This window comes from Microtus pennsylvanicus, chromosome 19, assembly GCF_037038515.1.
Source record: "Microtus pennsylvanicus isolate mMicPen1 chromosome 19, mMicPen1.hap1, whole genome shotgun sequence".
NCBI lineage: Eukaryota > Metazoa > Chordata > Mammalia > Rodentia > Cricetidae > Microtus > Microtus pennsylvanicus.
The window spans coordinates 26,104,181-26,129,044 of record NC_134597.1 but is presented as its reverse complement, the minus strand read 5'-3'; the positions used below and the strand labels follow the sequence as shown (position 1 = coordinate 26,129,044).

The 24,864-nt window shown below is 47.1% G+C and overlaps 1 protein-coding gene across 2 annotated transcripts in view; it reads left to right on the top strand.

Annotated features, from left to right (window-relative positions):
- Plxna4 (plexin A4) overlaps positions 1-24,864 on the top strand; it is a 452,981-nt gene that overhangs the window by 52,603 nt on the left and 375,514 nt on the right. For both annotated transcript variants that reach the window (XM_075953914.1, XM_075953915.1), the window contains exon 2: positions 16,393-17,659. In XM_075953914.1, the coding sequence (XP_075810029.1) occupies positions 16,475-17,659 (1,185 nt within the window). In that variant the 5' untranslated portion in view covers positions 16,393-16,474. The remainder of the gene's footprint in view (positions 1-16,392; positions 17,660-24,864) is intronic.

The following is a 24,864-nucleotide window of genomic DNA, read 5'->3' as shown; positions in this document are numbered from 1 at the left end:
GTGCAGATTGCAAAGGCAAGTTGAGTAGAAAGATACAGTGGGGACAGGAAAGTAGCACATATTGTTTCTTGTTTTATCAAAGTACTATCAACCAAGATGACACTGAGATTCAGTGAAAGTTAAACAATGGTGCTGGAGGAGCTGTCCTGGGTCAGGGTCTGTCTTTACTAGTGATCCCAGAGTAAAATATGTTTCCAGACTCAATTCACTCAAATCTAAGACATAGATGGTATTTAAGAAAGAATGTTGGATTATTCTCTGCAGTGGGTCTTATCCAGTTAATGAAGGCAAGAGAGTTTGTCCTAGACCCCTCCATGGTCTTCATATGATCATGGGATCTGGATTGCACAAAGACTTCCCAAGAATCCCAGTGTGGTGCTCTCAGCTGTTGCCAGAGTCAACGGTAGTGAGAGCATAAGGAAACCACAGGGCGGGCAGCTGTAAGATTAGTCCACAGCCAGCAGCATCGTACTCCAAGACTTCCCTCTCTCCATTAGCCATTGTGGCCACATCATTGATGTCATTCCCAGGGACACAGAAGGCTTCAGCAGTTCCCAGGCATCCCAACAGCTAGACAGATTAGGAAGAAACATACTTTCTTTGTCCAAAGGGTAATAACTGAATGTCCCTGAAGTCGCTAGCAGGCTTTCCATCACATCCAGTTGGCCAGGTTTGGGTCAGTTAAAAGAGAAAGAGATCATTATGGCTGACCCAATCCAGCCTTGGTTAGTGGATCTGACTGTGTATCTCAGGCTTATTCCAACTGTGTCTGAGCCCTGCTCCAGATGTGGTCCTCCAGCGGATAAACACTTGAATGAAGCTGTGAAGATACCAGCAAGAAAAAAAAAGCATACTGTAAGATGGCTGCCTGGCAGGAAACATGGCTTCAGAAGCAGAGCTTTCTCATCCTTAAGAGGCGTGTCACCCATAAAATGAAGCCTGACACATGGCTGCTATCACTCGGAGTTCACCTCTCTGGTGAGCCAGCCACCACAGCTCTCTCCCTGTGGATACTGTGAGCTTGAACTCCAAGCACTTCTTGCTCCTTGCTCTGCACTCCAGGGCACCACCCCGAGCTAGCTAACACCTTCTGTATAGTCCACTGTTTCCCTTACAGCCTTCTTGAGTTACATTGTTGTGCTGAGGATAAAACCTTGTCGCCCTGATTGGATTGCAGTTCCCCACTCTTTCTGCGGCAATTTAGGATGCCTCGTAAGGTGGCTTCTGCTGATATCCGGGGCTTTCACAGGGATGTCTTGATTGTAACTAAATTAGCTCTCAGAAGGTCACCTTATCTCCCTGTTCCAGAGGCTTCTTTCTCTAGCCTCCATATGCAGGCTTCATCAGCCACCTCTCAAGAGCTGTTTGAAGACGTTCAGTTGGGGTCAGGCGGATGCTCCCATAGATGTTGACTCTGGTACCCAGGCAATATGCTGGCAGGTGAGGTGTGAAGTTTGTTTGGGTGAATACAAATATGACATCATGTGGTTGGGTATCAATTCAGGCGGAAATACGGGCCATTGGTTGGTTGCCCCATTGATTTTCACAGGTTGAGCATTTGCCTTATTGATTTTTTTTCATTTTTTACTGCAAACTGAATCTTGTTCGTCTGCTCTCTGGAGATTGCTTCATTTCTTTTTCTTTTTTTGTACCTGTTTGGTGCTTTACTACATTGGATTGTTCTTACTCAGGGTCAATGCCAATCAGCTCTTTCTTAGGAGAATCTCTATGACCTTCGAAAAGACCTTTAACCTCACGGGGCCTTGTTTCCCTCATCTGCTAAATGGAGGTGGCGATTTTTGTCTAGACTGTTTAGAAGCTTGGTCGGGTACCAGGGAGAAGAGTTGGTGTTTGGTGGTTGGTTAGATTTAACCAGAGAATGGTCACCTTGGACATGTATATTAACATAAGGCTCAGAGTTTAGACTCTACAATAGGGAGAGAACTTCTACTTGAGGGGTGTTGTCTAAAGACTCTGATACCCACAGTTTTGGCCATGTTGCTTTTAAATGAGGGGGTACAACGTCCCGATAATCCTCAGTGAGTGTATGTCTAATTCTCTGTTGATATCTAATAGCACAGCTGAGACAGTCTGTGCATCTTCACTGGGTGTTTCCCACAGCACGGAGAGAAAGGGAAACATCTAGAGTTGCTATAATGAGTTACGTGTGTGGTATCCATGTTATACCTTATTTCACCTTATTGTCTCCTACAGTGAGGACACATTTTACTATCTGCTGTGCTAGGATGTCTGGTTTTTGACCCCCTCAGCAGACCCTCAGTATCCCTGGAGGTTTAGGCATAAAGAGATCTTGAGGAGAATGGGATGTGTCATCATCAGTCTCCGTGATCTATCGGGAGTCACTTTTTACCTGGGTAACATACCATTCTTAGGAAGCCACGGCAACCTTCACAAACAAGCCTGCCCCACAAATGAGGACAGAAGAGTGAGTGCCCTTCCCAGGACAGTCACCGCAGCCCAGGCTCAGGAAACCCCAAGTGAAGCCCCTCAGATGCTGAGTCAGCTCTTTGGGGGCATAACCTTGCAGGGAATGCCCTTGAGTTTGGGAAGCGGGGAGATCAGATGAAACAGAGACACCTATCTTTTATTCTGAAGACTCATTTTGCTTTTCACTCTTTCCTTTGTGTTCACCTATTTGTCTTCACAGTCTAATATAAGCATAGAAAACTGTGAGCCCTCTCTGCTATGCTAAGAGAAAACAGGGGAAGGGGGTTGTAACAGGCATTGGGCTCTAGGGGTAGGTCAAGAGAAGGAGGCTTGCACCCTGGAGTCATGGCAACGGGCATCACAGAGCTCACTACATCACTGTACCTTCACCAGAAAGAGACAGAGACCGCACCACCCATTCAAGTTGCTTGTCTCCATCTTGGGGTTTTCTTCCTAGATCTAAAATATTGCAGGCTTGGTAATTTGTTTGAATACATAAAACAAATTATCTTAAATTTCACAACTTGCACTACAAGGCTTTAGTAAGAGTTAGGAGAAATTAGGCATACATGTGCTTTTGGGATTGAAATCAACATGTAAGTATTTCCTGAAGTGTGTATCATGAAAAGGGCTTCTTAAAGATTGCGGTAGGTATGAGGCTGTAAGTTTTTAGTCAAGTTTAAGAAACCTCGGCTCACACACTTTAAGGAAGTTTCATCATTAGTGTCCCCCAGGACTTTGAGTGAGCTAAAGTGCATCATGCTTTCCCAGGTGACAGTGTTTCTCAACTTATTGAACAGGGCTCTCTTTGGGTTGGGCCTTGAAGGAATTGCTGTTCTTCTTAGCATTACATTAGGATCATATGGACTGCTGGGAGGCCGTTTTTTTTTTTTCACTCAGTATGCGTTGACAGACACCTGTCTATATGTTTTCTCTAATTTCACTATCCTCATACCCATAAAACAGCACAGCAACTACAGGCGTTATTTTGAACCCAGGAACTTTATTGGAAGGAGAACTGCAATTATTTAAAATTAAAATTCTCATTGCCCCACATTGGATGAATCTTGAAGACATTAGACATTATGCTAAGAGAAGTAAGTCAGTTGCAAAAGGGACACATGCTCTCATCCTGAGTTCACGACGTTCCTGGAGCCACCAGGGTTCATAGAGACACCGAGAAGAGTGACGATTGCCTGGCCTGGGACCAAGGAAGTGAGGATGTGTTTAACAGGGCAAGCTGGAGCCTGGGATGAATGGGTTCTGGGGATGGATGGATGGATGGATGGATGGATGGATGATGATGATGATGATGATGATGATGATGGTGGTGATGTTGGTGGTGATGATGATGGTGATAGCTGCACACCACAGCAAATGGATTCAAGGCCTGTGAACCACATCCTAAAAATGGTTGAAATGGTAAATTATATGCCATGCATTCTTTAACACACTTCTTTAAAACAATGGCGTAGAAAGAGTCCCTTCCTCAGTCTGAGTTCTTTTGATTTCTGTTGAATTTTCATCAGCCTGGCTGATGTTTGTCCACAGCCCAAGCTACTGCTCACGGTGTGACAAGGCCTTTTGCTAAGAACTATGTGACAGAGGCAGGGTGCCTCTTTGTGTTTGTTTGTTTGTTTTGTTTTAACCATTTACATTTGCTATTAATTTGGGTTGGAAACTTAACAAGTTTACAGAATAGGCTCCATTGCAAGGACATTTTCAATTTCTCTTTGATAAACAAGAAAAGTTGATAAGATATAAGCATAAAATTCTAGGTTCTAAAATTCTAAGTAAGGCATTTTAGTTGATATCACTTCTGCCAGCCTAGAAAGCTTAGTGCAAAATCGGTACTACCAAGGGATCGGTCCAGGTGAAAGAGCATGGTCCCTAGGGTCCTTTGGTACTGTAGGTTCATACGCCTGCCTCATTTCATCTCGATTATGGAGAGCTAGTTTCTTATCTAGATATGATGACGTTAGCATCCTCTTAGAAACCTTTAAATTCCATGCCTTCCAGAGACTTTGTCCTTTGTAAGTCACTCCCCCAGGACAACCGTTGTGGGCAGGACAGCCTCTTCAGACAATCTAGCTCTTGAAGGTCCAAACAGGGCTCTTGACCTTTTTTTATACACCATGACTTGTTCTTCAGCCTTTCCCTAATCATTAAAAGAATGCCACCATCCACTCAGATAGGTACTCAAAACCTTGGAGGCAGGGCAGGATGAATGCCTCTCTCCTCCTCCTCTCCTCTCCAGACTTACCAGAAAGAACATTGGAATAAGCATGCTTCATCTTCTGCCATGCACTCTGGCTTAGGTCTGCTAGCACCCCTCACTGAAAACCTGCAGGTCTCCTCTTCCAGCCAATCCCATCTGAACATCACAGCCAGGCTGACAGCCAGTCCCACGCCTGGCCAGGCCGCTCCCTTGCTCTGCCCTTTCTTGGCCTTCTCATGCTATTTATGATAAACACAAACTCCCCTCCATGGTTCAGTGCCCTTCAGTATCTGCTCCCTTCCTCTTGGGCTTCCCAGTCACCCTTCCATGCTTAGTCCATGGTTTCCGGTCTTCTGCCTTCTGCTTTTTCCTTAGTGGGCTTTTCCTTTTCCATGGTCTTTGCGATCACTTTTTCACTGGCCTAGACGACTCCCCCCAAATCTTTGTATGGCGGTTACCCCTGGTTATCAGTCCCTTACCTGTGGATCCCTACCTGTACTGTTTTATCTTTAGGGAATATTCCTGCTCCTTTTATTTTCATGTTAATATTATCTAAACCCAGCTATTTTTGTTTATTGTTTCCATTACTATTAATATAGTAATGATGGAACCCAGAGCTTTACATATGCTAGGCAAGCACGCTACCTTTAAACTATGTCCCCAGTTCCGTCTTTTAATTAATATGTGTAATAGGATCAAAGGCATTGTTGTCCCATCCATGGCTTCACTCTTAAAAGGCAGGCTACTGGTATACATTGTAGAGGGCTGCATATATGTTATTGAAGAAACGCTCAAATAGACATGAGACATGTCTTACTTGCTGGTTGGCTTTGACATACTGCTGTCTTCCCCCAAACTTCCCTAACAGGATTCACAACATGCAAACACCAATGTCTGTCATTGTAATAATACTTTAAAAGGTTTTCAGTATGCTAACATGGCCAACTATATAGTTGTCGGGGACTTCAAGAATCATTTCCACTCCTACTTTTGGTATACAATCTCCAGAGATGACTCTGATGGAAGCTTTGGACCATAGGGAAAAACAGAATCAGCAGAAGCATTAATATGGTGTGTTGGTCAGCTTTATGTCACCTGGACACAAGAGAGAGTTGTTTGGGAAGTTGGACTCGCCGCTGAGAATATACTTCCATAAGATTGACCTGTGGGTAGGCCTGGGAGGCATTTTATTCATTAGTGATTGATGTGGAAGGCCCAGCACCTTGTGGGTGATGCCACCCCAAGACAGATATTCCTCAGTTGTATAAGAAAGAAGGTTTATCAAGCCATGGGGATCAAGTCAGTAAGTGGCCCTTGTCCATGGTCTCTGCTTCAGTTCCTGGCCCCAGGTTCCTGCCTTGAACCCTGACTTCCCTCAGTGATGGAGTGACCTGAAAGTTGTACACTGCTTCCAGTCACGTCATTTTACCCTAACAATAGAAATCCTAACCAAGATATATGGGAAACTGATGAGCTTCTCTGAGGCTCAGACCCCAGCTTTGGGCACCATGAGTGTTCCATGCACTTGAGTGTTATGCTCATGAGAGGTGGTGGTGGTAATGCCCGTAGACTCTGGGACCATGTGAGGAGGAAGTGAACTGGCAGGCACTTCTCTGCAAAGGATACTGTGTTCCCATCTATGACTTACATGCACAGCAGACTCGGGGTTACTGGAAATAATGGCCTCTTGGGCTTTGCAGCAGACTCAACCCTCTGTGCCCCCTTAACTGACATGGCTCTGAGCAGATCCTGAAAGAGGGTATCAGCAGCATCCAATATTGTTCTGATACATCTGACCTTGCTCTGGGCCCTCTTTTAATTCTGAATTCTTGTCACCTTGTAAATGGGAAGGGTACAGTCTGTTCACAGGGATCTTGCAGGAGAGTACCAGTATACTGGTGACATTGGAAACATCAGAGGTCTGGACTATGCTGCCCTTCCAGTGATGATGGTCCCTGATAGAATGCCATAGCTATTCCCACTAGGTTGGACATGAGCATCATGGCCTTGGAGCAGAGCAGCTGTGATGAATATATGAGATCTGGTCTATTGACATCCCTCCCAAGCATAGGGAGGCCCACAAGGTCCTCATGAAGTCTCACCTCTGAGTTCCATTTGCCACTATGGGAAGGGTAAACAGTTGTCTGCGGTGGTATTTGGAGCCGTGGAGTTACCAGTGAGTCACCTGTGCACTAGTAAGTAGCCCTGGGCATTCACTAAACTGAATTTGATGAAATCCCCTCTGTGATCTGCCACTCCCTCTTTACCTCAGGTACATAAATGCTTCTTACGTCTTCCCAGAAGACACCACACAGCACCAGCCTGAGTTCCATGGTAGCAGGACAGAAGACACCGTTTTCTGCTGCTTGCCCCATGTGTGGCTGGGATAAATGCTGAAGTGCAGGGAGGTGTCAGCACTGTGGGGTTGACAGGGGAATAGCAATGGGAGATAGGAACACGTTAGTTCAGCTGGAGTTGCTGCAAGAAGCTGTAGCTTTCTGCTTAAGGATCTGACTAGCGTGTGTGTCCAGTACACGGGAGAGTAATGATGTCTTCTCATCCAGTGGCTGGGGACAGTGTCTTAAAGCACGCATCAGTGCTTGAGAGTGAGCAGAGGGTGAGTACAGAGTGACCTTAATAATGCTGGCATTACTTAACCAATAGGAAATGTTTTCAACAGTCATTGTTGTCATGGCGATGGAAATGGTTTCCAAACTTTAGGGACCAGAATCCCTTGTTCTTTCTCCTTTGCCTACTGCCAGGTAGTAGCAGTCCATGGTTTCAAAATTTTGTTGCCTCCATTCGGAATTTATTTATCTTTTTAGGGATATCTTTCCGGCTGCAGTGGGAGTTTCTGCCAGGATTCGCGGCACACAGCTGAAATACGTTTTGTGTTTTACGAGCTTTGCCTCGTTGTGGAATTAAATAGCACTAATCACATGAGTATAGACCGACAAGGCAGACAACTGTTCACTTCCTGATTTCCTCTAGGGTTGAAAAAGGAAGAGATAGATAGAGTAGGGGGACGAGGAAGGCATTTGAGGGAGACCACTAGACTTTGGGGTACAGTGGAGGTACCATCATCTGGCAAAGTGTGCCTCAAGTCAACAGCTCCTCTATGGCTTTGCTGTTGGTGGGGCTTTGGGTTCTCTGCATGAAGACTGTTGGGGATGGATGGGCAATGGCCGTTTCAGGGGTGGTAGCTAGAGAGACAGATACTCAGTCCCCAGGAATATAGACTCTCAGCTTTGATTTCCTAAAACCCTGCATTTATTTTTATTGCTTCCTAACCTGACAACCTTCTTGAGTTAGGAAAGTCTATTTCAGGGCCTGCAATGTAACTTGGTCACAGAGCACTTGATTGACATGTATTGACATGTCTCTGTACTCAGTCCCCAGTAACACACACACACTCACAAAAGAAAATAAAAGTCTAGTTAGAAATTTTGTACCTGTCTGAGGATGGGAATGTCTGCCTTTTTCTTACTTGTCAAGGGAAGGGGAAGAGATGGGGCAGAATTAGCTTATGTGAAGTTTCATATTAGACTGTGGGGATGCGGTAGAGGGGCCCAGGCTTACAGATCTCCTGTCCATACTCTACCACCAACTAACTGTCCTACTCAGCTCCAGGGGCCAAAAAAAAAAAAAAGCAAAGACATACTCCCTGGGTATTGAAATAGAGCAACACAAAAGGCATGACGTGTGTTCTTCCCCCTGATCCCTCCTCTTGAAAGAGAAAAACTTAAGCTCTAGGGAGAGTGAGTGGGCCCACTTGACAGAAGAGGACCCCGAGTCCTCTGAGGTCAGGCTGCAGGCTTAAAGCACGGTTGGCATGCTAGAGATGCCCACCATTTAGGTTGGGTAGCCAGCTGGGAAGCCAACTTAAGAAAGGTGCAGTGTCTCAAGAGAGCGACTTTAGGGTCAGCCGTATGAAACGCTGCTGGTTGTTGCGGGCATTACCGTCACGCAGCTCTGCCTGGCACCCCTACAAATGTGTTCTGGGGACCCCTCCTAAAATCTGTGACAACCTGCGTTCTGGGAAGTCTGAACCTTCTCACTTCTCCTGTGGTTTAGCAGAAGAGCAACTTGGGCATGCACTGATGTCTGCAGTGATTCTTGGTGGCTCAGAGAGAAGGGGCTTCTGGAAATGTTACTAGCATTGACATGAATGGTTGTAAGTTAAGAATGCTCAGCTTCCTCCCTTGCCTCTGAGAGGAGACAAGGTCTTCAAAGTGAGTTCGCAGCCATAAGACTATCCTGTGTGGCTCAAAACAAGCAAAAGGAGCTGGACTGTGAGTCTAAAGGGGGAGGGAAATGTGGGTCTTCCCCTAGATGAAAAGTACTCGACCATATAAGTCCTAAGCCTCATGCACAGGACAAGTGGTTCCCTTATGAGAGTCAAATGTCCACCATCTCTTAGAACAGCTTCCTACAGTTTCAGGATGACTTGGTCGCTTTTCCATGCTGTCCCTCCATTTCTGTGCCTCCAGAGGCCACTGCCAGTCTCTGAGGGTGGAAAACAGCCCTGGGAGCAGGAGAGCTGCCAAGAGCTTTCATATAAGCTCTGCTGGGCAGCTGGGATAGGAAACAGCAACCAGATCGACGCTAGTCTTCAGCAGTGGGGTCTGAACCCCAATTCCTGGCCAGCTTACTTCTTTCAAACTAGAAAGAAGTTGCCCATCATTTGCAGCTCAGATATGCTTCCCTGGAGAATCTTTAAATCTTCCCAGCTAGGCTTGGAGTGGAGAGAGCCATTGTGTATTGACTCCTGACTCCCCTTTGGCATCATAATACCCAAACTTTCAAAGGCTGCCTCCTGGTCCTAACAAAGAGCTTCACCAAAGTTAGCTCTCTGTTCATGACCTTCCTGCATGCTGGGGTGTTGCAGTTTCCTGGGCATGGCACTGTCTGCAGGACTAAAGGACATGGTGGAGTCCCTGGCTTCTGAGGAGGGCTGAGGAAGTAGATTTCCGCATACTTCTCCAGGGGACAGCTAGAGGCTCTCTAGGAGACCCCTAGGCACTGGAGAGCAGGGACGTTATAGTCTGCTCTAGGGGATCTACCCTTTGGTCCCAGTCAAGAATTCCTCTTATGCCATATCATCAATTAGCAATCACTTGCTAGGAAAAAAAATAGCCATTAAATGAATGAGTCCATGCATGCTGGCTTCTAGCAATTTCTATCTACTGCGCTGTTTCCCCTCCAGTGCAACTTTCTCAGGCCCTGCTCCTGTTTTGACTGCACTGGATTTCTTGATTGAGGAAGGGCAAGTTTAGTTTGTAGGCCCAAGGTGACTTGTGACAATATTTCAGCTAATGAACTGCTGATCTCCTTGCAAATCACGTATGGAAGGTGTCGCTTCTCAGATGCGTTTTTACTCATGTTTTAAAAGGACAAAATTGAGTATTTTAAGTATTTATAAGCCCTTGATTAGGCAGAGAAAGTCAACTTTGTCAATCCAGACCCTTTTTGACCTTGTTGGTCCAACATCGAGATTTAAATTGAATTTTAGCCATAGGTGATGCCCGCTGCCATCTCATATACTCTATGATGAGAGTCATTCATTTTTCCCCTCTTTCCTTCATACTCAAACATTTATTACATACTTCCTGTGTCTCAGGATCTAGGTTCAGAACTGGAGATATTCAGTGATGAAAAAACCCTATAATCTTTATTATTAACAAATTTATTACACATATTTATTCATTCTGTGTTGTGCCATGTGGAGATCAGAGGACAATTTGCAAATGTCTGTTCTTTCGCATCATGTGGGACCTAGGGATCAAACTGGGGTCATCAGCTTGGTGGCAGACACTTATCTGGTAAGTCATTTTGCCAACCCCTGATCCTTATTCTTAAGGGACTATGGATATTAGAGAGGACAACATAGCTGGACAAACTTAACAGCTTGTTATCTGTAAATCTCTGGTGGGCACTGATTCCTGTACTCACACACAATCAGGGCATCTTAAAGTCTTTCTGGGATCAGAGATAGCATCATTTGAGAAGTGAATTAAATTCCAGACTTGAAAGCCACGAACAGGTGGAAACCTTGGGAGGTTTGTGGGTACAGACTAAAGATGCGGGAAACAATGTGTGGTTATGAAAGTCGTTACACCCATAATGACCCCCAAATCTTACTTGGGACAATGCATCAGCACTTATAGAACTATAGTCAATCACCATGGACAGGGGGCAAATCTATTAGGCTGGTTACTTAACCTCACTGTAGAACAGTCTGGTAGAGAGGAGGTGGTGATAGATGCTTTCAGATGTCTCTCTGTGCGGCTTAGGATTTGCCCTGGTGAGTTTTGTCAACTTGACACAAGCTACGTTCAATTAGGATGAGGGACTCTCACTTAAGAAAATTCCATCACATTGGCCCAGTGCTCCCACTACCATTGGCCTGGGGGAAGCATGTAGGGCATTTTATTGATGAAAGGTTGATGTGGGAGTGCCCAGTGTGGACAGTGCCACCCCTGGGCAGGTGCTCTTGAGTTATATAAGAAAGCAGGCTGAGCAAACCATATCTTAGCAGGCCATCAACTCCTGCCTCCAGGTTCCTGTTCTGTTAGAGTTCTTGCCCTGACTTCCCTCAATGACATACTATGATGTGGAGTCAAAAACTGAAATAAACCCTTTCCTCCCTAGATTGAATTTGGTCGTGGTATTTCATCCCAGCAATAGAAAACAAACTTATTTCATTAATGATTCCAGAAAACTGAACCTGAGCTAGCTTATGGAAAGGGGACAACTTTTGGCTCATGTATTATCTGTGCGGGGCAGATACCCAAATGGTGTCATACACATCACATAGACATCTGTTTAACATGAGCTGGGATTCGGGCACCTCTGATTACTTCTGGTCTCTTATGACATACAAAGAAGAGCCTTCATCTTCTTTGTATGTGCCCCTTGGGTTACGAGATGGCCTCAGCCATTCTTATTCTGTAACATTCTGAGATCACATTCAGTGAGAGCCCGAGAGTCACGGTGAACAATAAGGTCAGAACGAGGTAATGTACACGAAGACGACGCACAAACTGTGAAGGAATTTGGTGAGCTAATTGCTATTTTAAACCGCTCTGTAATAACTTTCTTTCTGCCACTCAGGAATCTGAGAGGACGGTAGCACTTCATGAAAATTAGTTTGAGCTCTTCAAAACTTGCCATGTAAAACAAAGGCAGCCCCAACTGCTTTAATCAAAATGATGATCAGCTTCTAAAAATGAGTTCCCTCTCCCCCGAGACTACTCAGAATTAAAGTCTGATTTCATGAAGGGGAGGTGACAGGGTATTTAGGTTTGATTTGGTCTGTGGGTGTCCTGTCCTCTGTCCTGCTCTCCCTGCCTGGTTCAGGAAACCCTTTGGGAACCTTGGGAGTGATTTGCTTGTATTTTTTTTTATTTTAAAATCACCTAAATGGATATTTGAGTAAGAAGTGATAGATGGATCAAAAATTGGGGTAAGGCATTCCTGGGCAAAAGACAGTACTTATATGGGTTGATGCCCAGACATAGACACTTCCATCCTTTGGAAGTTCCAAATTTGCAGTTTCATGAGGTCAGAATAACCTTAGATGACCCTGGGCAAGAGGGGGCTAGTGACTCTGCCCTTTTGAGCTGGGGTGGGGAGACTGGCATTAGCCAGCCCCACAGTGGGGTCTTCATTGAGCCAGCTGGTGCCCACGTGCTTGTCCAAACTGCTTCCTTTTCCATTTCTCTTTGTTTCCTAATCAATCATTTTTTTGTGGGGAAAAAGAGAGGCCATTTATACCCATCATGTGTTACCATTTCCGTGTGCTCCCCTGCTCCTCCAGGAGCAGTGATTTCACCATCCCCAGATGAGAGTGATAAGTGTTTGAGATGCATAACTGTGTTTCATTTCGGTACCCATAGAAGACGGCGAGTGAACTGTGGCCCCTGCCTGCCCAGGAAAATCATGATCATGGCCCTCTTTGTCTTGCCTGGAGCGGACTAGGGAGCTGTGGATTGGCTGTGGGCCTGTGAGTGTGTACAGTAAGGTGAGCCAAATGTCAGGCACGTGGCATGCTCTGATACAGGGTCTGCTGAGCGCTCCCTCCCAAAGGACTGGCGGCTGTGCCCCAACCTGCCTATGTCTTCCAGCGAGTATACCAGTCCCTCTGGAATTTGGCTGTTGGCAGAGCAGCAGTGAGAGCCCTGTTAGCCAGCAGAGCATATGGTGCCCGAATAGCTGCCACTTTCTAAGCCTGGGGAGCAGATGTTGGGGGTAGAAGAGGCCAAATGTGGTAGAAAGAGTACCAAAGGGGAATCAGTGGTCTGTGCTGTCCCCCAGTGCCATCTTTTAGTTCTATTTTGTTACTGATTGATTGATTGTGTTTGTGTACATGGGTGGACGTGGGTATACATACATGTTCTAGTGCATGTGTATCTCTGCACATACATGGACAGATTAGAGCTCAGCCTTGGGATCCTTCCTTAGTAGTATTTTTTTTGAGATGGAGTCTCTCGCTAGCCTAGAACTCATTGATTGTATCAAGCTGGCCGGCCGAGGAGTTTTGGGAATTTGCCTGTCTTCCCCTCCCCAGGACTGGGATTATAAACAGATGCTGGCACGCGCTTGGCTTTCCAACGTGGTGTCCAGGGATCAAATTCAAGTTCTCATGTGTGCGTGGCAGGCACTTTACCAACTGAGCTAGCTCCCCCTACCTTCATCTTTATCTCTCATCCCACCTGGCCCCTTTCGATATCACCGCCATTGCCTCTGAAATCAGGGATGTGAGCAACATTAAATCAGATTGCCTAGTTGAGAAAGCAAATTTTTAGGATCTTCTCTGCTCCTTGGATTTGGAAAGATAGTTCAAGAGGAACTGTCTTTGCCTCATCGCTTGTCCTGAGATTCCTACTGTTTTATGAGCAGGAAGGAGTGCCCTGCCTATCACAGGAACTTCCATTTCTCTTGGTTTGATAGGTGACATCCTGGGACCACTGTGTTTGGGACTTACTAAATTAAATTTCAAGGACTCCATATTCTGGGTCCTGGAAGATGCATTTCTAGAAAGTATATGGACTTTGCAGTGGTTTAGACCTGGATCCTATCCCTAACTCTGCCCCTCATTGGCCACATATCTTTGAAGGACTCACTACTTCATCTGCAGACTAGGTAAAGCCATCTTGCTTCAGGGACAGCCATACTGATCCTATGAGCTAATACAGAGGAAAGCATTTACCTTCCATGGGACCTGGGATATAGCCAGGGCTGCACAAACATTGCTGTTCCTGTCTGCGTCTGGCCCCTCTTTCCGCCAGTTAAGAAATGGTTGTTGAGCCTCCACTGGGTGCTGGGCAGGGCTTTGGTGGTATGGATGCACTCTGTTTAGGTCAGAACCTATTTGGCTCCTGGATCTCACCAATTAGCTCCAATCACTCCTCCAGCAAAGAGGGGTGGGGGATTTCTCTTAGCTTTTACCAAAGTTTGTCCTCTTTCCTTGGCTCTATGCGGTTTAGTCTTGGCTTCTCAGTGATATCCTTCCAGGGCTCATAGCTTTCTCTCTTCTGCCATACCCTCTTCCCTATTCTTTCCTGAGCTGTGTTCTCTGTGCTGAAGCTTCCTCGTCCACACCCTGGTTGGCTGCTTCCATTGTGGATACTCTCCCAAGGAGGCACTGTTCTTCCAGCTTTGCCTGTCTTCTCCAAGTTCAATGCTGGGCTCAGCTCTGATGCCAACAAGGTTTCTGAAATCCTTGTTCCTTCTCCTCGAGTAAGACTGCCTAAAGCATGCTGTCATATGTCACACATCTCATGCATTAAGTAAGTTCTAGTGGTTGTCACCCGGATGGGCAGCAAGTTGACAACAGGCCCAAGAGTCCCACAATATCTTGCCTATGTTGCACATGCACTGAGTACACTCTTGAACTGGTCGGTAGATAAACAGAGGCTCTTTATTTACAGGACTGCCGTTAGGGTAGTGTTCCCATCGGCTAGAGGCTTCTTTCTCTCATGTCTCCTTGAGGTGTTTTTTCTTAGGATGTTGACTGACAATGTAAAGCTTTATTATTTTCTTCTTCTTCTTCTCTGGGTATCCAGCTGACTTGTCCTTTCTTCCTGCTGGGGTGACTTCTATGACTTTAACAATTTACTTCATCCATAACCTCATTTTTTTTCAGGAGCTTAGGGGAAAGCTGAGATGCCCCTAAATAAGATATTGGTGATTCTGGCCCTCATGCCAGCCAAGCTGGGAGAAATGTGGTGCTTTCCCCCAGAAACACATGTAGAAAGTGTATTGAATAGAAATGAAGGTAACAGCTAGGATGGATGGCAATTTTGTGCCCTGGAGATGATTATTTATTTGTTTGTTTGTTTGTTTGTTTGTCGGATCCTGGTTTCTGAAAGCCCCTTTTCTCTCCTTTCAAAGGAAAAATCATAGGAGCCGGAGGCGTCCCCATCATAGGATGCAGCTAAGATAGACCTCATTAAAATAATAGGAGATCCCAGAGCTGGGAAGTGTACCCAGGGTAGGCTGGTGGCCACTGCAACTTGAAGGGATGGAGGATGTAGGCTTTTACTGTAATTTCCCTGTACTATCTGAAGGAGGCGGTACAAAGGGCAAAGCGGGCCAGGGACAGCAGTTATAATGGGTGGCTTAGCAATTCTGTTGTGGACAATAGGAGGTGGAGTCCAGCCCTTGTTGTGAGAGCCTGGGATCAAATGAGACGGCTAAGGTCAACTATGGACTCCTTCAGCCACCTTTCCCGTTTTTGGTGGTACAAGCCACAAAAGTCCCCTAAGATCACATTCCTTAGCATAAAGTGTGGTGTAAAGTGCCCACAGGCTTCTGTTGGCAGAAGTTAAAGCTCTGGCAGGAAACAAGATATGCAGATTTGGTCTTTTGAGCAGAAATTAATAAGAATATTTATGAAAGACTGGTTTCTTCAGGGAATAGTGCTGGTTTTTCTTCCTCTTCCTCCTCCTCTTCTTCTTCTTCTTTCTTTTGAGGCAGGGTTTTTCTAGTTCGGACTGTCCTGGAACTAGCTCTGTAGACCAGGCTGGTCTCGAATTCACAGAAAAGTTCCTGCTTTTGTCTTCTGAGTGTGGGATTAAAAGTGTGCACCACCACAGCCTGGCTTAGAGCTGCCCTTAATTAGTAACAATGAGATCACGGTTCCTCTCTTAGGCCTGATGAAGTAGGCAGGGGATGGTCCCCTGCACAGGGAGACAGAGAGGCAAAGGAAGAACCCAGTGCAGATGCAGATGGCTCCTCCTCTAGCCTTTATTGATGCTGTTCCCTGGAATCCCTAACTTGGGACCAGTACCAGGGAACCCACTGACATAGGGTCCACATGTGTCAACTCTGTGATCACAGGTAAATGCAGACCTTAGCTCTAGAAGGGCAGTTGGAAGATACTCACCACAGAAGGGTTACTAAGATGAAATGAGACAGTATCCAGAGGTGCTGGCCAGGGAATGGTGTAAAACCAGACACTCAGTAGGCAGTGTTGTTTCTTATCAGCATCACCGCTACCATCCTCATCACCATTATCGCCCATCATTATTATTGATAAGGTATCCTAGGACTGCCACCACCAAGAGGACCATCTCATGCACCTACCCCGGGGTCTGGAGCCACTGGCCTCTGGCTTTCCCGAAACACGCTGGTTCCATGTTTGTACTAAATTCAGAAGATCTGTAGGCACCACAGAGCCCTGTCACAGTCCGCTCACATTTTTAATCTTTTCTCTTTCCTAGGGGAGACTGCCCTGCTGAGTCCTGGCCCTCCGGAGGGACGCCTGTGCTGGTTGCTGCTGTGTGGACAGGACCTCTCTCTGAGATGAAAACCATGCCCTGGAACTGGACTTGCCTGTTGTCCCACCTCCTGGTGGTAGGGATGGGCTCTTCTACTCTGCTTTCACGGCAGCCCCCCCAGCTGTCTCAGAAGCGGTCATTCGTCACATTCCGAGGGGAGCCCACTGAGGGCTTCAATCACCTAGTGGTGGATGAGAGGACAGGACACATTTACTTGGGGGCTGTCAACAGGATCTACAAGCTCTCGAGTGACCTCAAGGTCTTGGTGACTCATCAGACAGGGCCAGATGAAGACAACCCCAAGTGTTACCCACCTCGTATTGTTCAGACCTGCAATGAACCCCTGGCCAGCACCAATAATGTTAACAAAATGCTGCTTATAGACTACAAGGAAAACAGGCTGATTGCGTGTGGGAGCTTGTACCAGGGTATCTGCAAGCTCCTCAGGCTGGAGGACCTCTTCAAGTTGGGAGAGCCCTTCCACAAGAAGGAACACTACCTCTCGGGGGTTAACGAGAGTGGCTCGGTCTTTGGGGTGATTGTCTCCTACAGCAATTTGGATGATAAACTCTTTATTGCCACCGCAGTGGATGGCAAGCCTGAATATTTTCCTACCATCTCTAGCCGCAAGCTGACTAAGAACTCCGAGGCAGACGGCATGTTTGCTTTTGTTTTCCATGACGAATTTGTGGCCTCTATGATCAAGATCCCTTCCGACACCTTCACTGTCATCCCTGACTTTGACATCTACTACGTCTATGGTTTCAGCAGTGGCAACTTTGTCTACTTTTTGACCCTTCAGCCAGAGATGGTGTCTCCCCCGGGCTCCACGACAAAGGAGCAAGTGTACACGTCCAAGCTCGTGAGGCTTTGCAAAGAGGACACAGCCTTCAACTCCTACGTGGAGGTGCCCATTGGCTGTGAGCGCAATGGGGTGGAGTATCGCTTGCTGCAGGCTGCCTACCTGTCTAAGGCTGGTGCTGTGCTGGGCCGGACCCTGGGAGTCCGTCCGGATGCTGACCTCCTCTTCACTGTCTTCTCCAAGGGCCAGAAGCGGAAGATGAAATCTCTGGACGAGTCGGCCCTGTGTATCTTCATCTTGAAACAGATCAACGACCGCATCAAGGAGCGCCTGCAGTCCTGTTACCGAGGCGAGGGAACACTGGACCTGGCCTGGCTCAAGGTGAAGGACATTCCTTGCAGCAGCGCGGTGAGTCAGAGGGGATCTTATGCTATGGGCCTGGACAGTGGGGTGTGGTCAATAAGGACCCCAGCATTATAGTCTCCATCTTGGGTCTTATTGATTTGAGCTATATCACCAGCCGAACATCCTTGGTATGGAAGAGTCCATAAAAGCTAAACTGTAGGTTTCCTATTGGCGCCTGGTTCTGTTCTCTTTCCCCTTGCTGTCTTTGAGAACCAGGGCTGGGAATGGGTGGAAGGAAACATGTACACTTGATGTTCTTTGCATTTGGGCCCGGTGGAGCAGCTTAGAGAAAACAATGGAAGATTCAGGAAAGGAAAGTGATCACATGGAAGTCATGTTGCATTTGAGGTGGACATGGGATTTCAGAGAATTGTGGTTTTATTTTAGCTCCAGGCATATCTTTATGAATGACAAATGAGAGTAGAGGGGGATTAAATATCTCTGTGTTCATAGCACCGTGGAAGAGGCGTCTATCTTATGGCAAGGTTTCTATGACTATGACCAAGACCACAGCTAAAAGCAACTTGGGGAGGAAAGGGTTTATTTCCACTTGCAGATTACAGTCTTTCAGAATGCAAAGCAAGTATCCTGGAGCCATCCATTTGGGTCATCAAGAGGGCCTACAGGACTGTTAAGAATTTGGGGGATTTTGAACCGTTCCTAAATGTAGGGAGTCAGTGGTGAACTATATTTGTGCTGTGTGTGCCATGCTCTTTGTGTGTGTGTGTGTGCTTGTGTGTGTGTATTACACACTCAAACATAGGCCAGTGGGGGGAAGCAGTAGGAGACAAGTATAGAGAAGACTATTAGAGAACCCTCATAGTTCTATAGTGGAGCACCAAGACTGGGCCACCAATCATGAGCAGAAATTTATTCCACATAGTTCCGGAGGTTGCCGTAGTCTACAATCAAATGTTTGAATTTGTTGAGGACCCTGTATAATAGCAGAACAAGAGGATGAAGGGAAGGCAAGAGAAAGAGAGTAAGAGATGACTGATCGCATCCTTAACCCACAGTAAAGTAATTGATTCAAGCTGGGAGTGGTGATGCACACCTTTAATCCCAGCACCCAGGAGGCAGAAACACGTAACTCTCTGTGTTCACTCTTTAGGCCAGCATGGTCTACAGAGTGAGTTCCAGGACATCCAGTGCTACACAGAGAAACCTGTCTCAAAACAAAACAAAACAAAAATGAATCCTCTCATTAACCACCTCTTAAATATCCTACCTTATTTTCTTTTTAATATTTTGTGGAGGATGGGCATAAATGTGCAGATACAATGTATGTGTAGCCCCCGGGCTGATGTGGCAATCATTCTCAATCACTCTTCCAGCCTATTCTTTGAGACAGAGCCAGCTCACTCAGGGGATCCCCCTGTTTCAGCCTTCCAAAGTGGGTGTGCATGCACATTCAGTGTTTAAATAGGCTTCTGTGGACCTAAACTCAGGGCTCACACTTGTATAACAAGTTCTTTAGCCACTAACCTCCTTCCCAGCCCCATTATCCCAGAACCACTTACTACAGTTAACAGGCAAGTGAATCTAAATCTGCAAGTGGGAGGGGGTTAACTCTAATCCATGGCACCTTGGTTAAATCTTCGTGTTACGTTTGAGTACCCCGACACACTTGAATACATGCAATAAATGTCTTCACCGATGCCCTTACACACCCATGTGCATAGTTGCTCATGCCAGTAGTTGACATGGAAGCCATGCTTGCTTCCTCAGCAGGTAGTTCTCCAGAGATCAGAGGGTTTAGCAATGTCTGACAGTTTCCTATAGGAAACGCACCCAAAATTGTTTTGGGCTTGGCTTTTGGGAATAACAGTCCACCTGGCAGCACGAACAGGTATCTACCCTGCTCTTGCTCCTGCAGTAATACAAAAGCCAAGCTCAGCACGGGGCCAGTCGAGCAGTAGGCCCTAACACCGCATGGTATCCTCGGATTGAACAGAGGGAGCACAACACTGAGAGACAGACCAATGCAGGACGGAGAGTAATGGAGCCAGATAACAAGCTTTTGATTTTTTTTTTCTCTTTTGGCTTTAATTAGCCCTTTCAAGTTAGAGGCAAGTTCAGGGCCTAGAATAGAGAGGAGGAGGCCAGAAACTGCACAGGGCTAGGGCTGTCTCCCAGCCAGTCTAAAAAGGGCCAGGGCAGCTTTTAATGCTCAGTACCAGCTTCCTTTGATTTGCTCGGTCCCCACGTTACTTCGCTCAGGCTCTCTCGTTACAATTCATCTGGACTCAGCTCAGACCACACGTGTCCCATACAGCACAATGTCAGCCCCAGCCAGGCCAGACTGTGACAGGGCCCCCAGGGTCAGCTCCGCTGGCATCCTGTTTTCCCCTGACCCATCCCCTGTGCTGCTGTTTCTTCCAGTTTAAAGGCAGAGAATGGACAAGATGAACTCTGAAATTCTCTTTTGCCTTTCAATCGGGGGCTCCCTTGGGGTCTGTAAAGTGGGAACCAAATCTCAGATGGTGCCTTAGTTAGGTTTTCTATTACTATGATAAACCCCATAACCAAAAGTAAGTTGGAGACAAAAGGGTTTGTTTAAACTTACAATTTATACCACAATGAAGAACAGAAGGAGGGAGAACATGAGCAAGGAAGTCAGGACCGTGAGGGGTGCCCCCACCCACTGAGTAAGTGGGGCTGATCTATTGGGAGCTCACCAAGGCCAGCTGGACTGTGACTGAAAAAGCATGGGATAAATTTGGACTCTCTGAACATGGCAGACAATGAGGGCTGATGAGAAGCCAAGGACAATGGCACTGGGTTTTGATCCTACTGCATGAACTGGCTTTGTGGGAGCATAGCCTGTTTGGATGCTCACCTTTCTGGACTTGGATGGAGGGGGGAGGACCTTGGACTTCCCACAGGGCAGGGAATCAGGACTGCTCTTCAGACTGGAGAGGGAGGGGGAATAGACTGGGGGGAGGGGGAGAGGAGTGGGGGGGGAGGAGTGGGGGAAGGGGGAGAGGAGTAGGAGGAGGGAGAGGGAAATGGGAGGCAGGGAGAAGGAGGAAACTTTTTTCAATAAATAATAATAATAAAAAAAATTTATACCACAGCCCAGCCCCATGTGAAGCCAGGCTAGAAACTGGAGGCAGGAGCTGCCACCAAGGCCATGGAGGAGTGCTGTTATTGACTTGCTCAGATGACTTTCTTTTACAGCACCCAGGACCACAGGCCAAGAAGGGGCCCTGCCCACAGTGGGCGGGGCCCTCCCTTTTCAATCATCAACCAGGATAAGGCACTACACACTTGTCCACGGACAAATCTTATACAGGCACTTTCTCAGTTGAGAGTTCTTCTCATCAAATCACTGTAGCTTGTGTCAAAATTAACATAAAGCTAACCATCACAGCCGGATTTGCCCCATGGATTCTCTTTCCAGTAGGTAATAGCAGAAGGAGGCTAAAGCTTAAGAGGTTCCTTTAACTTTTCCTTTGTTTTGAAGAGTGGGGGTCCTAGGGCTTTTACTGTGGTTATAACTTGAGGACCTTTCAAAGGGATATGACCAGATTCATTTTGATTACACCCTTCGTTCTAATCCTGTAAGGTATTGTTAGGCTTATATGGCCCTTCCATTTCCTGCAACCCAAATTCCTTCCTTGAACTCTGAGCGGAAAGTAGCCTGAATCACTTGCCTATCCCACTAGGTCCGAGAATTCCCTCTGGCTGTATATGGTGGCAGGTGTGTGTGGAGGAGGCAGAGGATGTCTGTGTGACTCAGGTCACTGTGCTATGGGGCTTCCAGGGAACTGCTTGATGGGAAAGGTGTTGAATCGTGAGTCCAGAACCTTCTGACTGCAACTCTCAGAGAAATCAATGATGCTTCTGCTCCTCATGGGCCAGCAGGCTGGCCACATTCCTATCAGAGAGATGGCCGGGGAACAACCAGGAGTGGTCTCATCTGAGTGACTGAGAACACAGGAGCACTTGCAGGCATGAATCCCTAAGCTGTGTTGGATAGGGATACTGTGGGAGCCAGCAAAGCATCTCTAGGTGCTTGTAGGGATGGGAACAGCCTTCAGCTTTGCTCTTGAGCCGTCGTTCTTTCCCTGGGTCCCGAATGGAGAAAGCATCCGATAACAAGAGCTGTAGAGTCTGCACATCGCTCGAAGAATCTCATGAGGGCATAGGAGGCCTAGAAAGACCTGTCAGGCATCTCTGGTTGTGCTGGGACTCAAGGGCCTAAAGACAAGCCTGAGACCAGTTTGTTACTAAGGCATCTAGGAGTTCTAACCACTTTGGTTTCTTTTCTACTTCTGTAGCTTCACACTACCCAACTCTATCGCTGGCCCTGGCTCCTCTTGTAGCTTACTTTAAAGGTTCCCTGCAACTCTCAGTCACAACTCTAGGCCTCCATAGTGGGCTCATAGCCTAGTATTTTTATCTTGTGCTCGGACTCTGTGAAGGCCAGCCTTTCCCACAGAGACACAACAGCTCTAACACGTAGTAGGCAGCCTGCTCCCGGGAGTACACTGTTGTGAGCCCAAGATCTGTGTCCTCCACGAGTCTAGGAGCTGTCCTAGATTTGATCACCTACATTCCTCTCCCTCTTCAGCTTGCTGGGGTTCCTCACACAAGCCCTAGGCTCTGCCTCTGAGTAAGCTGATGAGGAGAGAAACATCCTAAGTCCTGGGAATGTCTTAGGCAACAGACTAGCCAAAATCAAGGAATGACCTCAGTCTCCAGGAATGAGAAGGGAAGTCGGTCACTATAGCCTGTAGATGGGACAAAGGTTGTGGTCAAGCGAGTGTCTATCACTCCCTTTCCTGAAGTCTGAGTTTGAAACCAGCTAAGGAGTGAAGGCAGACACCAGGCAGCACTGGCCTAGAGCTGATAATGGGAGGCTCACACAGAGTGGGTGCAAATCACTTCCTCTTTCCTGTGAGCTTTGACCTCAGAGTGACCTTTCAATAGAAAAACTGGGTCCACGGGGTGGGAACTCTTATTTAGAGAGACTGCTATCACCTGTGAGGCCCTCAGAACTGGGGGTAGGGAGCGATGGCCACCACACATTTGTACAGCCTTGCCCTGCCAGTGTGCAAGGTGCCTCACTCCCCTTTTATTATCCCTGGAGTCCTATAGGACCACAGAAGAGGCGGTCATCCTTTCTGGCTCCAGGGGAGGAGCAAATAGCACCTCAAGCCTGCTGCCCCCCTGGAGTGCTCAACTGTCCTGACCCACTGCAGTGCTGCAGTGTAAGGTGGATAAATTTGGCAGAGAAGGTGTAGTCCTGTGAGAAACATTCTCCAGGGGGAAAGTCAAGTACTTACCTCAGTTGAACAAGAGAACAGGAGCACATACTGTGTGTCTACATGCACAGCCCACTGTTTGTCCCATGGCATGTCCCAGTGCAAGAAAGGCAGTGTCTGGTTTGGCAGGTTCCTGCAAGGACCATCCGGGCAAGGCACATGCAATTCTGGGCCCTGAGTGTTGGGTACAAGTGGAACTCTCCAGTTAAAGCAGCCTAGAGAAATCTCCCACGACTCCAGAGGTCCATCTGGAAGAACCATGGCTAGGCCAAATTCCCATATGACTCAAAGGTTTACTCGCTGATCTTGCCAGTCCCATGGGTACAAGAACCAGCTTCATTTTCACTTCCTGCCCAACAACATACATCAGTGATATGAAGGACAACCCCATCCCTATACGCTGTCTGATTCATCTGTTTCCCAGACACAGCAGGTAGTCCTAGGGAGAAGACAGGGTCATCCCCTTGAACTCAAGCTGACTTTGTGTCCTGGCCTAGATGGTCACTCAGGTTTGCCTGGCGCCTGAGATCCTGAACTCCATAAAACGAGCATCCGGAACGGCCAGGCAGCTGTCCCAGTCCAGTCTCAGCTGGTTTGCTTGGGCTGTTTTCGTTTCCCTGTCAGCAGGAAGCTGGGCTCTGACTACATGGGCTTGTTTCCTGTTATGGTGAGAGGCAAGGGTTTCTCTCTTTGCTTGGCACTTACTCTCTTTTGGTCCAGGAATTCCTCCTCTTCCCTACCCAAGTTTATGGAGTTCCACAGTCCCAATAGGTGCACATATTGCAAGTATCCCCCAACCCAACCTGAACCCTCACTCCTTACAAGCCCTTTGAGTACCACAGTCTCCCTTATTTAAGATTTGGATGCCTGTTTTAAGACAACCCCAAGAGAGAACTCTCCTCTGTCTTCCTTCAATGTAGCTCCCATGAAGACATCCATAGAGCCACTCACCTGTCTTACCCATCTTGGTCAGCAAGGTTTGTAGTAGAAGTCTCCTCTGGGTCAAATGTCTTTTGGGATCATGTGATGATGGCTGAGACCTAGAGGGATGAGCTAGATCTAGTGGGAGGAAGTCTGAGGTTGGCCCCAGGCTGAATGTGTTCTCCCAGAATGCCATTCCCTGGCCAGCAAGTCCTTCGGGGTGGGTGGGGTGGGGTGGCTGCAGAACCCAAGAATCACACACACTGAGTTTTAACACTGGCAGATTCAAGAGACTCAGCATGTAAGTTCCCCAGCTGTGGATTCCGGACATGGAACCTCGCCATGCTGAGACGTCACTTCTTCAGCCCAATGTCACGCATGCTGCTACACATGCTCACGTGTGCACACACCTTCTGTGTGATTATTTCAGGAGTCCGTGCGGCCAGGAAATGAGCAGGCGACCTCCGCCTACATGTCTCCCCTCTGGTTGATGTCTCTCTGTTGCTCTCTGATTTCTCCATGTCTTGTTCTAAACCCTGTACCTCATCACCTCTTGGCCTCTCTTTGTGGCTTGTTCCCTCTCCTGCTCACACACTATTTTCAGCAGCGAACATAGCGAAAGTCCTTTCTCATGAGTCTGCATACGTACATGTATATATGAGCACACCAGCCTCATTCGGTATGGCACAGCACAGCCTGAATGGAAGGCTGGACATCTTGTCACGGATCACTCCAGATGTGGAGTTCCCTTTAATTCTTTTCATCTACACAGGGCAGTGTCTTGGCAGGGATGCCCGCCAGGGAGTCTGGACCTTTGGGTCTCAGCCAGCTCACGAGCTATCATAGGGCCAGCAAACAGTTTCTCTTCTGCTCTAATTTTATGCTAAAGAAGGAGCCGGTGAGACAATATCTATTTAATAAGGAGCAGAAAAGAAGCGCACAGACATTATTAGGAAGTAGGGAAAGGCACAGAACCGCTCGATGAATCCAGATGAGCTCAGCCCCACCCTGCACTCA